Consider the following 13883-nt stretch of genomic DNA (forward strand, 5'->3'; position numbering starts at 1 on the left):
GATGGTTTCTGTTTGTATCGTAAGGGTCTCGATCAGGTTTAATATATTTTTTAATGTGCCATTTTTTTATTTTATTTATTGTTTTATAACTACAATACTTAAACTGAAATACAGTAAAATTCGATCCAGCAAAGGAGCAAAATGTACTTCTGTTGTGAAAAACTCACTGACATTCATAACAGATGTTGTTTTTTTACTATGACGAATGTAACAGATGGTTTTTTTGTTTGTCCCCCCCCTTAAGTGCATAACATCCAAATGGTTTACCAAAATGGATAAAAAAAAAAAAATTTATAATATATATATTATATATATATATATATATATATATATATATATAGCATTATATATATATTGTATGCGGTTACAGTTAAATAAACCAATGTGAGTATTTCACTTAAGAGAACTTTTAATTGAATTCCCTGACTTTTGTTGAGATAGCTTACAACAGCTTACAATCACCCACACATTTGCTTTATGATCAACGCTGTAACTTTTCAGAATGATGATCGGATGACTACAAGTGATTGATGTACAAGCCAGTAGACATTTAAAAAAATAAAAAATAAAATAAATCATTTGGTAAATGCAAAGATCTTAGTGGTTATGGCTTAGTGGTTAAAGCTATATAAAACGATGCCAACAACCATTTGAAAGGTAGTGGCAAGCCTGCTTCTAAAACTTCCCTCGGAGGGACTTTGCTGTTCACAAGCTGATAACTCAGTTACAGGAGGAGTATAGAGAAACAGCTTGGGAATTGAAATCAGAATTGAAGGGTTCATAGGGCAACTTCTTTTACAACATTTTTGATAGTGTTTTCATCAGATTAATACACCCAAAACTTAAAACGAACTAGCCAAATCATTACACCCATGAAGACACAACCTCAAAACCATTGTTTTCTTCACCTCTATTTTAGTCAGAACCAGTGGTCCTCAAAGTTTTGGCCACATATTTGTGTTTCTCATGAGGGGGCATGATCATTTCTGACTTTTGTCATTTAGCTACATGTAACTGCGTACTCCAAAATGTGAAATACCAGTAGAAGACTTTTTGTAACACAGATACAGAAATAGCACACAATAAGAATAAGAGAGCACAGTAAATTGTAATCATTTTAATTCCCCTATTAATGATTCAGTATTGTAGTATTCCAAATTATGCCAATTGCTGTCACGGACCCAAAACGCACCACGGACACGCATTTGCACACAGGCACAGCTTTGAGGACAGCTAGTCTAAACAGTGGCTCTATACTGTGTATCACCTTCCCAAAAACGTGTTGCATTTAGTGATGCAAATAATATATTAAAATAAAACAATGACTGTATTATGCTTTTTCCAGTGTTTGAATCATTAAATTGAAGTGGAACAGATTGAAATTAATATCACCAAGCTGGACTTCTTTTTTGTAAGAAGCAATCCTAATACTTTTAAGCCAATGGGACACTTGTCTACATGTTGCTAGAAAATGTAGAATTAAATATGTTGTTAGGATGTTGATGGACATTAAAAATGTAATTCTTTAACGAGGAGCCTGTGACCACTTGTGCATTTTAGGATGGTGAGTCTAATTTCCTACTACAAATACGTAGCATAAGCCTAGTTCAGGATAAGCCTTTAGTGAATACAATAGCCCTGTCCCTCATTCATGCTTCAGCTAATCTGAAGCTTGGCCTGCAAATGCAATAATCTGTACACACAAAGGCAGACACGTAAATGAATGACATGCACACCCATACACATTTCTGTAGCTTGCAAGCAACCAGACCTAGACATTAATTGTCACTTTTTCTCCTGAAGCGACAGCAAAAGTGGAGTACAATCTCGCTGTCAATCTGTCAATACATTCCCATGTTCGGGTTTGATGCCAAAGTGGTTATAGTGCTTTTATGTTTTTTTGTTGTTTTTTTTTTTTTGCTCGAGCCTTAGTTTTATTTGTCTTCGCCAGTAATCAACTCAATATTTTATGTCCTAAAAAGTATCTAATCTGTGTAAACCCATGACCAGGCAAAGGGTTACGCTGTGAGTTCTTTCATCTTTCAGATCTAATATATAACATGTCTATTAGAGATACATCTGCATACTTCAGCTACAAGTATTAATAGAATTAGAAAGTAAACTGTCATCTAATAAAAATGGAAAAGCGGTTAATATTTTTTGTTTCTTTCTGTGTCATCTAGTACTTGTTCCAAAAAATATATTGGACTGGCTTCCATTACCGGGGCAAGGCTAGGTATTTCCCATATGAAAGACACAGACACATGGTGGTTATGATGAGGTTGTGTATGCATGTGGGAACACTGCAGCCCTGTACAAACTGTACTTCGACTAGTGGAGAAAAACCAGGACCAATTAAGCGAAGGTAGACTTAGGACAGAGAGTAGGAGGCGCTTCTTCACACAGAATCTCTTGGGTCCTTTTAAGACCCAACTTGACAATGTTTTGAGATCAGTCAACTTCAAGGGACTCAACACACATAGTGGCCAAATGGCCTCTTATTAGTAAACTAAAAATTGCTCGATACTCTACTCTTGTACATTTTGTTCAATCTAGCACATCCTATAGATATCACACAAGACATTGAAAACATCAGTCACAGGAAAAACATTAATTGGTTACTGAGGACAGTCTGACTGAGGACTCCACTTTCCAGAAGCCACCTACTCCAGTCTCCCCTTCAGTGGATTTCCCCCATAGTATTTTCCTTTAGCCATATTGTCGTTCTGCTTACAGTGCCTTTCAATTTAGAACAGAAGCAGTATTTAGTTCTCTGCTCAGTGAATTCAGATTGCTTTGTCAGACACAATAAGGCACAACATTTTTTGGTGGGGGTGTTCAGCAGGCACATCTAATAGACTAACCCAAAACATGATTACAAGGCTCCTAGCGGGTTTCTCTTTGCAGTGTGACACAAATCAAGGTTGGGATTAAACAAGCACAGTCTTGAGTTTGTGGTTAGGATGGCATTGAGGCACATGGGAAAGGCAAGTTCCCCCAAAAAATCATGTCGTTGTTCATTATAACTATGGTTGGGCTCTGATAAAAAAGTTGCTTAACGTCTTGTCAGGGGACAACATAAACATTCAGCAGACATGGGTTTCTTAAAGCTATGTACAGTAACATTAATCACAGTGCTAAAGTTTCCCCAAGTCGGCAGTATTTCATGCTAATTTCTCTCTTGTACCTCACAGAGGAAGTTTATTGTTTTAATATTGATAAAGCCTATTTGCACTGCTTGTGGATTTTGAATCATGTTAGTCAAATAGCTATGTTGCAGACCATTTTGTTTCTGTCAGCTTACACAACCCTCATATTATGCGATTTCTGAATGTTTTATTTTACAGAGCAGGTAATGTGTCTCAAAATGATATAACAAGCTTAGGCTGTTTTGCTTTTTTAGTATTTTAGAGCTTTGAAGGTGAATAATATTTGTGATTTTGCAATAACTTAGGTAACCTAAACCCTGCTTTATCTTCTGTTTGTACAATACTGTGCAGGATGATACAGTATGTGTTCATTTTCACTTTACTTTGCCCAACGTATGTTCTACTACTAGTGGCAAGAATTCAGGACACTGATAATATCAGCAGCATGGATAAGCCTTCGGTGATACTGTCTAAGATCTTGTCAGAATTCTAAAGCTAAAGAGAATTTGGTCTTGTGAGTACTTGGATAAGTGATACAAGGGTTTCTAGATGCTGTAAGAAGGATATAGTTTGTGGATCAGTCAGAATTTAACCGGTGTTCCAAAATGTCTGATAGCACTACCAAAATCCAATTCAGAGGTCAGGGATTTGCAATGTAAGATTGTCTAAAGGTTTACATGAATTTAAAGATGGCTTAACAGCCATGAATAACGCTTACAGTTAGATGGCTCATCCTTATATGATGAAAGTTTGATGTATAAATGAGTGTTGTTCATGGGTAAAACAATGTAAATTATAAGCACTGCAATGTAGAGATCATGGGACACCCTACAGCCTGGTCAAGATACATTTTTGTAAAAATGTAAATCACAGGACCAAAGTCTGGACTGTTAAGAGGATGTAAAGAACCTTCCAGTACTGACCTGAAGCAACAACTAAATGGTCCTTCACATGTCCCAATTACATTGCAAGTTTTTAAAGGTTGTCAAAGGTTTTGGACCGAGGACATATTGTAGGTATGAGAATATCTACATTCTCAAAGCCCTTTACTCCAAAAAGGTGCACCCTGTGTATAACACATTTGACTAAGCAGTCTGGGGTTATATCCCTTGAATATTGTGCACCTACTCTATAAAACTTAACTGTTGTATACAGCTTTGTCAATAACACCATAGTATACAGTAGAGTACTATTTCCCAAGTGTACTGCACACCTCGTATGAAATGATCAACCCATAAACGTGCAGGTTATATTCGGTAGACATTAGCAATTGTAAAAAGTTGGAATACAAATTGATTTAAATCAACAGTCTGGGACTCCAGACAAAGCTTATCTGTGGATGACCATTGTTTTGTTGAGCAGCTATTGAGCAGTTCTCTTTCTGAAAGTACAAGCCATGTTGCATTTTAAATTGCCAGTGTAAGTAGAATGTGTTTGATTGCATATGCATTATGACATTTTATGGAGTTTTGAGATGGCAGGTGGCATAAAACCTTGAATAGTATTTCACTGGAGAGGGGAAGAATATCTTAAGAGTGTACCTTAGTCAGTTAGTTTACTATGCAGACTTTTTTTTCATTTGACCGATTTTGGAAATACAGTAGATGCAGGTTATTAGCAACCCTGATAAAGACTGCATACTTGATGCAACTTTTATAACACACTGACTTCGCAACTGCGTATTTCTGGCGGGCTGAGGCAGAATCGTTGGCTTTGAAGCTGCAAACAAAATTGAGATGGATTTACAGCGGGAGGTGGTTCATTGTAAAAAGCAGACAACGTTGGACAATTTCTTATTTTAAAAGTGTGTTCTTTAGAATTGATTGTAAGTACAACACATTGTTTGCTTTACTCATTGTAAAGACAATTGTAGTACATCAGTGTGTTTAAGCCTACTCCCTTTTTTTGTTTGTTTTACACACTTGTGAAGTAAACACTAACATTTAAAACACATGTATTTCAGTGCCATATTTGTACAACTACAGTATATATCGTTGTTCCTTTTAAATACACTTGAAAACTGTGGTTTTCGCTTATTGGCAACTTTCAGTTAACGACAGCGGTTAATGACATCTGCTCTACTTGGATAAGTAGGCCGTGCAGTAACACTGCAGCCCTATACAGTATATCTCTACTGTCAGTGTCCAAAACTCCCAGAGTACTTAATTTGCTTCTGAAGGCACTCCTCCATACTCCATAATGTTCAACACAGTAAATAGGGTACCAATTTATGATAAATACACGGTGAGAAGTTATTTCCGTTTCATAGGGTCTCAGTTATCTCACCCAGAACTTCAAAACACTCAGTCAAAATCAAGGTAAATATAAAAAACCTAGTTAAGTAGACAAGCATTTTCGGCAAGTAAATTACACTGAAGAAGGCACTGACTAGCATAAATGATTGTGTACTTTCTCATAACTTTTATCAGTTGTCTCACTTTAATTAAGCCATGAAAATTGGCGTTTCAGTGACAGTGTCGACATTTTGCTATGTGCAAAAATATTTCTCAAAATTGTGATTTAGTTGATCATTTGCCAATTAACTGAAAATTGGTAAAACCAAGGCCTCAAACATAATTTTCAGACACTAGAAGCCATGCATCATTTTATTTGCCTTTTTCTTCAGTCCATTTAACTTAATCAATTAACATTTGGTTCCTCACATAGTGTTTTCTAATAAAGCTGTGCAAGTCATGTAGACAATCTATTACGTTGCAAAATTGCAAACCACAGTAACAGGTGTGTTATCGATTTATACTGCAAGAAAAATAACTATTGGTTTGTAAATCATCTTGACATTTTAACTTGAATGGATTTTATAATACATGTTTTTATGCATATTTGTCAATTTTGTTTCTGTACACATAGTATGCATTAAAAAAGGTTTATTTAACAATGTGATGTCTAATAAGATGATCAACCATCAAAATTGGATCGCAAAATGCATGGATTCTCATTTTTGTATACAAATACATTATATAATTAAACCTTTGTTTTAATTTTGTCTTGTTTTAACAATTTTCAGATATCTTGATAATGTCCTTTACTGTAGATTAGTCTTGTTCTTAATCAGCCATGCCAGCATACCTCAAATCCTAACCCATGCACACTGTCAACGACAGTAAGGCCCCTCAGGTTCTTGTGTAGATTTATAGCTCTCGGCTCCATGCTGTGCTGTTATCCTATCTGTGCAGTTTGCCTGATTAATAGGCAGTTAAGAGCTGTCAGTGAAGGAATTAGATGTGCCATATATCTCTGCCTTTTAATGAACTGCTGAAAGGGGGAGGGTTAATTCTGTCATTGTTTCCCTGCGCCAGTTAATGAAAGTCTTGCAATTGTGCTAACAAGAACTGAAGACAAGATGCTAACCCAGCCTCGTTCTGTGTTTTTCAGGGACCTCTTGAAAACGATGTGGTGATTCATGTGGCCCTGATTGCAGAGAGCCAGCGGTATGTGGTGAATGAATAATTTGACTGTCTGCTGGACATGCTTACATGTCAGTGTTGTTATGCACCTTTCTTGCGTGCAGTAGCCAGCTGAAGAATTTCATGCCATGTTACTGGAACCTGATGCTGCATGTTACAGTATCTGTGATATGTTGTGTTGAAATTGAATAACATTCAGTACCAGTCAAAAGTTTGAGTATACCTGCTTGAAACCAGGTTTTTCAAGATTATCTATGCTTTTAACTGTATAAACTTGTCTATAAACACTTAATATTTCATTATATGATACGTGTACTTATATAAGCTGATAATCATAAGTTAATTGCATTCAAAAATTTAATTTTTAAATGAAATTGTAAATGGTGTCAATTTCAATGAAAATGTCACCCAAAGCAAGGGTATTTCAGTCTGAAGCCCAAGTCAGTTAAAAGTCTGAAATGTGTATAGCACTGTGTTAGAAAACTGGCTGAAGTATAAAAGTGTCTTTGTTAGATGTTCTCTGAGTTAACTAGCATGTTACCTAATTAACCTTGTGTCACCAATTATTGTTAACAGATGATTACTATAAATATAGGTAGCATAGGCACAAGTTTGTCATTCCTGAATGTAAGGGAGCAGAAAATGGCAAAATACGCTCAGTTAAGCAAAGAAAAAAGACAGTCTGTAATTACTTTAAGAAATAAAGGTCAGTCTTTAAGACAAATCACAAGAACTTTGCAAATGTCTGTAACTGCTTTGGCCAAGACCATCAAACGATTTGAAGAAACTGTCACTCATGAGGACCGAACAAGGTCAGGTAGGCCAAGGATGACCTCAGAATCGGAGAATTCATTTAAGTCACAAGTCTGCGAAACCGCCTATTAACTGCCCCTGAAATACAAGCTCAGCTAAATGCTACTAGAAGTACAGATGACCATGGCAAGCTCAACCAGCATAGTTACCAAGTCCATGGCAAGCTCAACCAGCATGGCTATCATAGCATACTTCATAGGCATGGCATTCCATCAGGATTACGGCTAGTTGGGCAGTCCTTCATTCTTCAGCAAGATAATGACCCGAAACACACCTCAAAGTTTGCAAGAACTATCTGGCGAAGAAAGTAAGTGAAGGACAACTTAATCTAATGACCTGGCCTACCCAGTCTCCACACCTCAATCCTATAGAACTTGTGTGGGACAAACTGGACAGAAGAGTCAAAGCAGAGCTACCCACAAGTGCCCTACATCTCTGGGAATTGCTGCAGAAGAGCTGGGAAGACATGTCGGGTGATTTCCTGCTGAAACTTGTTAACAGAATGCTTCGTGTTTGAGGCTGTTAAGGCAAAGGGTGGCTATTTTGAGTAATCCAAGATTGAGACAATTTTCAATTTTCTTGAACATTGCTTTGATACACCTTTTGTTTTGTATATTGTAACATGTGTTTTCATTGTCAAGTATTTACAGAAACGTATACGACGTAAAACGTTGTCAATTATGAATAAAACCTTGTTTCCAGCAAGTGTACTCAAACTTTTGACGGGTACTGTATTCATCCATCCATAAATACATGCATGCATACATACTTGCAGTATATTTTATTAAAGCTGGCACTGAATCACTTATGTTTTGTTTTACAGACTGCAAGTTTTCTTGAACACCTATGGTATACAGACCCAAACCCCTCAGCAGGTAGAACCCATACAAATATGGCCACAGCAGGAGCTTGTCAAGGTAATTTAGTAGGCTGTTCATAGCCCTACCATACTGTTTTTCAGCTACCCCATGTGCATATTATTCTATACATAATCAGAGTGGTACCATTCAGTGGTCGGGGGGGGGTAGGGTTCCAAACACTCCAGTTAACGAACTAATTTTAACTGATAAGGTTTATAACTCTATGACAGTATCTGTTATAGTTTGGTAAACATACTAATTTACCTCCCTGTTACACATCTCTCCAAGTCAATCTTTGTTCATTTTGAAGCCGAATTGAATGGCTACGCGAGTGCAGCCGTCTTTATATGCTGTAGGTAGTTATACAACAATATGTGCAATACATGCCCTGATGTTTGTGTTTGCCATTCTAATATTACTACAACAATCTATTTAAAGGCAATCAAATGAACCTCTAAGCTTTGCATTTAAACAAATGAAGTGAACATCAAATGTCTCTACAGAGTGCATTGACTGCAGGTGTGTAGCCATGCCTTTAAGGCAGCTCCTCACATTGCCACTGTTGCTATGTTATGGTCAATTCCAGGGGCTATTTACTGTAGATTTAATTTGATTGCGAATGCAATTCATTTTGCATGGAATAGTTGACCTTTTCTTTTTTTTTAAACGTGTTCTTTTAATTCTGTATTCATCGTGCACACTGGATTAGTCACTTTGTTGTTTTTCTCTCAGAACCACTGCTCTTTCTGTTGGCAGTTTATCATGAAAGAGGAAACTATGGGTTATAGGGCTCCATCTAGTGCTACTGATAAAGTAAAGAAAGAACACGTTGTTTTCTTTTAATACATTTCTGTACAGTATTGGGTAGTGCTTTTTTTAAACAGCATCAAACCTGTGCTATCTTTAGTCCTCATTCAAAATAAAAAATATGACCTTATATATGTATTCTATTAACATGCTTTTGAATATGCTGTTATTTCACCTAATTAAACTTAATTTTAATAGGTATACCCAGTAGTAATTGTAATGTGGCAGGTGGGGTGAAAGACATTTGCCCAACTAACATAATTTAGGTTTTCAATGTTTTAGCTAACCTTGCTATTTATTTAGTGGTCAATCTATTCTATGGTTACAATATGTGGGTGCCTTTGAGCCTGGAAGCTATTGTATTCTGAGTGGCAAGTGAAGTAGTGCTATTTGTGGTGTAAAACACTGTTCCACCTACTCACTGTGCATTTAAATGATAATGGAACCATCATTGTATTTTATATAACTAATAATAAGTGCAACTTTTATATTGTAAAAATGTTTATAAACCAAAGTGTATTCATACCTTCAACCGTAGTATCAATACTTTGTATGCCTACGATTCTACCAAGTCTAGCTCAACCAAAGGCTTCTCTTACTGTCTCTTCCCAGTCTCTCTAATTGTCCTGTTGTGGGTAGTTGTGAATACCATGGGCGACAGCTTACAAAAAGGAACAGAACAGACTTGTTTCTGCCCTGACAATTATTAATAATGGATGAATAAAAGGTCCCCAGCCCACCTGCATCGTAGTTTTAATACCGTAGTAATGGGGGATGTGTCTGATATGTTAGGGGTGGGTCAGATAACCAGCCCCCAAAACTAAAAATAAAACAAAACCCTGACATTTGATGGACTGGTTTGATCACTTTACCATGTTTGACAGGGTAGCATCACGGCCCAAGGTATTACTGGCAGGGAGAGAGACTCTGAGGCAAGAAAGCTGCAGTGAAGGCTCACACTGGACAGCTATGCCGTTTACAACATATAGTTTTAATAAACAAGTACAGTGAGCACTAAACAAAACACATTATCAAATAAAAAGGCACAAAGGCCAAAACAAAAGGCCTACACAAACTCGCCATCACCAATACCGACATTAACCTCTTAACACCCGTGATTCCACTTCTATACACCAGTGGCTGGATCCTCATTACCCATTAATCAATAAATTATAGCCTCAGCCACATTCCCATGTGTTTTCTTCACACGCACACCTTATACCGGCTTCCGCCGTCCCACACAGTGACTACAGTTTCAGCTTGCAAGCTAACATTTCAAAAGCAGTAAATATGAAAAGCAAATGCTCATAGTATAAAGGTCAAACCTGTCATCGATGACAAAACCAGTAGATTCCTTGAAGGAATAACTTATATTTTTAGTTACAATACATTTTTAAAAATAATCATTATGTGATGTTCCATATTTCTCCGACATTTAGTAGTGGATGAAAAGGGTCGGTCTTTTTTTTTTTTTTTTTTTTTTGCCTAACGGCTTTAAGTCATCTGTTTTGAAATTCAAAGCGCTGATTCTTTTGTCTGGGATGCTGGACCCTCCGGTCAGATAAATAAAGATATAGGTGTTCTGATCAGTTATGGGAGAAAAAACAAAAGTGATCTTGTTTCACAATCAACGCTTTTCCAAGAGTTTAAGAAACGGAGTTGGCGCAGTAGAACTTTAAAGAGACATCACATGACCAAAAAAAAAAAAAAAAAAAAAACATGGAGACCTAATAATGTGAGACAAATATTGTTAAATTAATTGTAGTTCATTCAGATATTTTCCTGACAAAATCTTTAGTTCAGTAAACATTTTTCAGGCGTATCGTCACCTGGCAGTAAACCAGAAACTGGGATTGTCCGGACGACCAGAGAGACCTGTTGGGTGTATTGGGACATCTAAGGTAAGAGCAGTTGTATTTACTGTACTGTATCTCATGAACATATTTGCAACTTCAACTGATTCCCCATAGTTTTAAAGCAACACAACATATATAAAAGTTGTAAAGTACAACTGTCACTTAGATGTACATATTGTGTCATATTGAATAGTGTATAATGGTACCCAGTATTATTAACAGACTATATCCTACTTAAAAACTTCTGACATAATAATATTATTGATTGACTATTGATGTACTTACACTTGATATTGCTAATAAATACTTTTGGACTATTATACATCCTTAAGTGGTAAGTGTAGTTGTCCTTAATTGCATCTTCAAGTTCATAACATTTATATTTGACTTTGAACTCTGGTTTTACTATCAAGTGTAACAGTAATAACTAAGGTCTTTTTTTTTTGGTTCTAAGGACGTTAACACTTTCAAACACTCTTGGATGCTAATAAAAGCAAGAACGGTCAGGGCAATGCTTTTAGATTCACACCGCCCCAAAACTATTTTAAAAGACTCGATCTGAGACCAAGAGACCTTTCTCCAAGATAATCTTTTGTTTTTCTGTTGTAATGTCAAGAGGAGGAGCCTGTCAAAAAACATCTCTGCTATTACTTTGTGGGCCTCATTTATGAAAGGGTGCTAAACTCTATGGCGTGCAATAACTGGAATTACTGTGCAAGTTAATGATTTCCGTATTTACTATTGCAATTTTATTCATGTGACATGAAATAGTCGACATGTTATGGTGCACACCAATTGCATTGTGTCTAACTATGGTAATCAGAATGATTATGTGGTTTGTATGGTAATGTATGATAATGTATTTAAAAGAACATCCAGCTCAGAATAATGAGATAAGCTGTATTTGCATGCTATTTACTAAAATGTCAACTACTTTTGGGCTACTGATTTTAAATTTTACACAAAGTAAAATAAGTAGTTTGCTATCCTAATCAAAATTGTGTGTTGTGTGCCTGAGGAAACGGATCCTGTGTGCTATTTGATTGGCTATTTTACTATCGCTGTGAGCTGTGATTGGCTTAATTTGAATGTCACTCATATACATGTTGAATACTCATGTTATGTTAGAGGCAGGTTGTTTTAAAGAATTCCAAAACAGTACAGTACATCAGTCCAATTTTAGAAACTAGAAACTTTTTTATTTATTTATTTATTTTTACATCAGAAAAGGAGTACAAGTTCAAAGTAAAAGGTAAGCAGTGCAGTTTCACTTAACATTTCCTCTGCCTATTGCCTACTGAGTGCTGTGTTTGTTGATCACTCATTTCAGTCAATATAAGTCACCACCATCACTAAGCTACTGACCAAAAGATACGCCTGCTGAGGCCTTTGATATCACAGTGGTCACAGATAAGTGACATTATCATGTACATACCGTGTGCATGTTATGGTATGTAAATTAGCCAAATAATGTGCACGTATTTTAATGTATTCTCTGTTAGTAAATGGGGCAGTAAATTTAGATTTATCACGCACGTTAGGCTCGCTACTTTTACCTGTGCGCTAACTGCAAATTTACCCCTTTTGTAAATGAGGCCCTGTGTGTGTGTGTGTGTGTGTGTGTGTGTTTTATTTCCCATGATACAAGTGTGTCTCTTTCTCTTGGAGTAATTTATCTTCCTTTGCTGACCCAGGTAACATTTTGTCTTTTCTTCCATTTTAAAGATCTATCGAATCCTAGGAAAGACAGTGGTTTGCTACCCAATCGTCTTCGATTTAAGTGACTTCTACATGTCCCAGGATGTCATGTTGCTGATTGATGATATCAAGGTAAACTCGACAAAAAATGCACACCATTATTTCTTTATTGTCAAAAATCTGGTAATGCCTGTGCTAAAGTTATATAGGCCATTAATCACAGCACTTTGAAAAAATTATCCAGCAACACAGTATGCTCAAATGAACTGGAATTCTGAGATGGAACTCCTACCTTGTCTCCTGACTGACAAGTTCATTTTACCTTTCGGATATACCGGTACATTTTTTTCCTCTGCAGAATGCATTGCAGTTTATCAAGCAGTGTTGGAAAATGCATGGGCGCCCGCTGTTCCTTGTGCTTATTCGAGAAGACAACATAAGGTAAATGCTGTTGGCCTAAGATGGCCTCATCTGTTAGAAGTGTTATGGGTGTTTTAAATATATTGCCACATATATAATGCATCTTATATTTTGGAATAACTTACTTTATCCTTGGTAGTTAAAATTATATTATTATTATGTATCTTAAGTTTGACCCACTGTCAAGGAAGTAAAACTGAGTGTATAAGAGCCTCCACTGTCCCACTAGCAGATGTATTACAGCTACACTTGTCCTTGAGCCAGGGAAAAAAGTGAGTGTGGCCCAATTTTAAGACAACCTTAATAAATATAACCTCAACTACAGTTCACAATAACAAGTTGTGAATGTTATACTAAAGCTAATGGAAGGTATGGAATGTCATTTATTTTATTAGGTACACATTTAAGGGTAACTTCAATTATCATTCAGAGAGCATGAACCTTGAGACCTGCCTTGCACACTAATAACAGTGATCCTGGCTAGATCACTTGATTTGCTTCCCACCCAGGAATAAAACCCTTTAAGATTCTGCAACCAAATAACTTGTGTAAACTAACTAACTAACTAACCACACTGGACAGCTACGCCGTTTACAAGTCACAAAACACTTTAACACACATGCAGGTTTCCACAGTACCTTTTTCGTCTCACAACCACACGGCTTCACACAGCCCTGACTGCAGGGTTTCCAACCCTATTATGTAGCGGCCTCTAATTTAGTTGGAGCCAGGTGTTCCTCTCTGTCTCCTCTCTCTGCTCTACCACACTTGTTTAGAATGTTCCCTTGAGCCATATTTTACACTTCTGCCTCTTTTGATGAATATTTTCAAAGGGTAATATAAGCCCACCAGGCA

The 13883-nt window shown here is 36.6% G+C and overlaps 1 protein-coding gene across 3 annotated transcripts in view; it reads left to right on the forward strand.

Annotated features, from left to right (window-relative positions):
* Positions 1–13883, forward strand: part of LOC121296549 (phosphorylase b kinase regulatory subunit beta-like) — a 55051-nt gene that overhangs the window by 28799 nt on the left and 12369 nt on the right. For all 3 annotated transcript variants that reach the window (XM_041222232.1, XM_041222234.1, XM_041222235.1), the window contains 5 exons: positions 6543–6598; positions 8211–8304; positions 10872–10955; positions 12636–12740; positions 12967–13049. In XM_041222232.1, coding sequence (XP_041078166.1) covers positions 6543–6598; positions 8211–8304; positions 10872–10955; positions 12636–12740; positions 12967–13049 — 422 coding nt within the window. The remainder of the gene's footprint in view (positions 1–6542; positions 6599–8210; positions 8305–10871; positions 10956–12635; positions 12741–12966; positions 13050–13883) is intronic.

Source organism: Polyodon spathula, chromosome 21 (assembly GCF_017654505.1).
Source record: "Polyodon spathula isolate WHYD16114869_AA chromosome 21, ASM1765450v1, whole genome shotgun sequence".
Lineage (NCBI taxonomy): Eukaryota > Metazoa > Chordata > Actinopteri > Acipenseriformes > Polyodontidae > Polyodon > Polyodon spathula.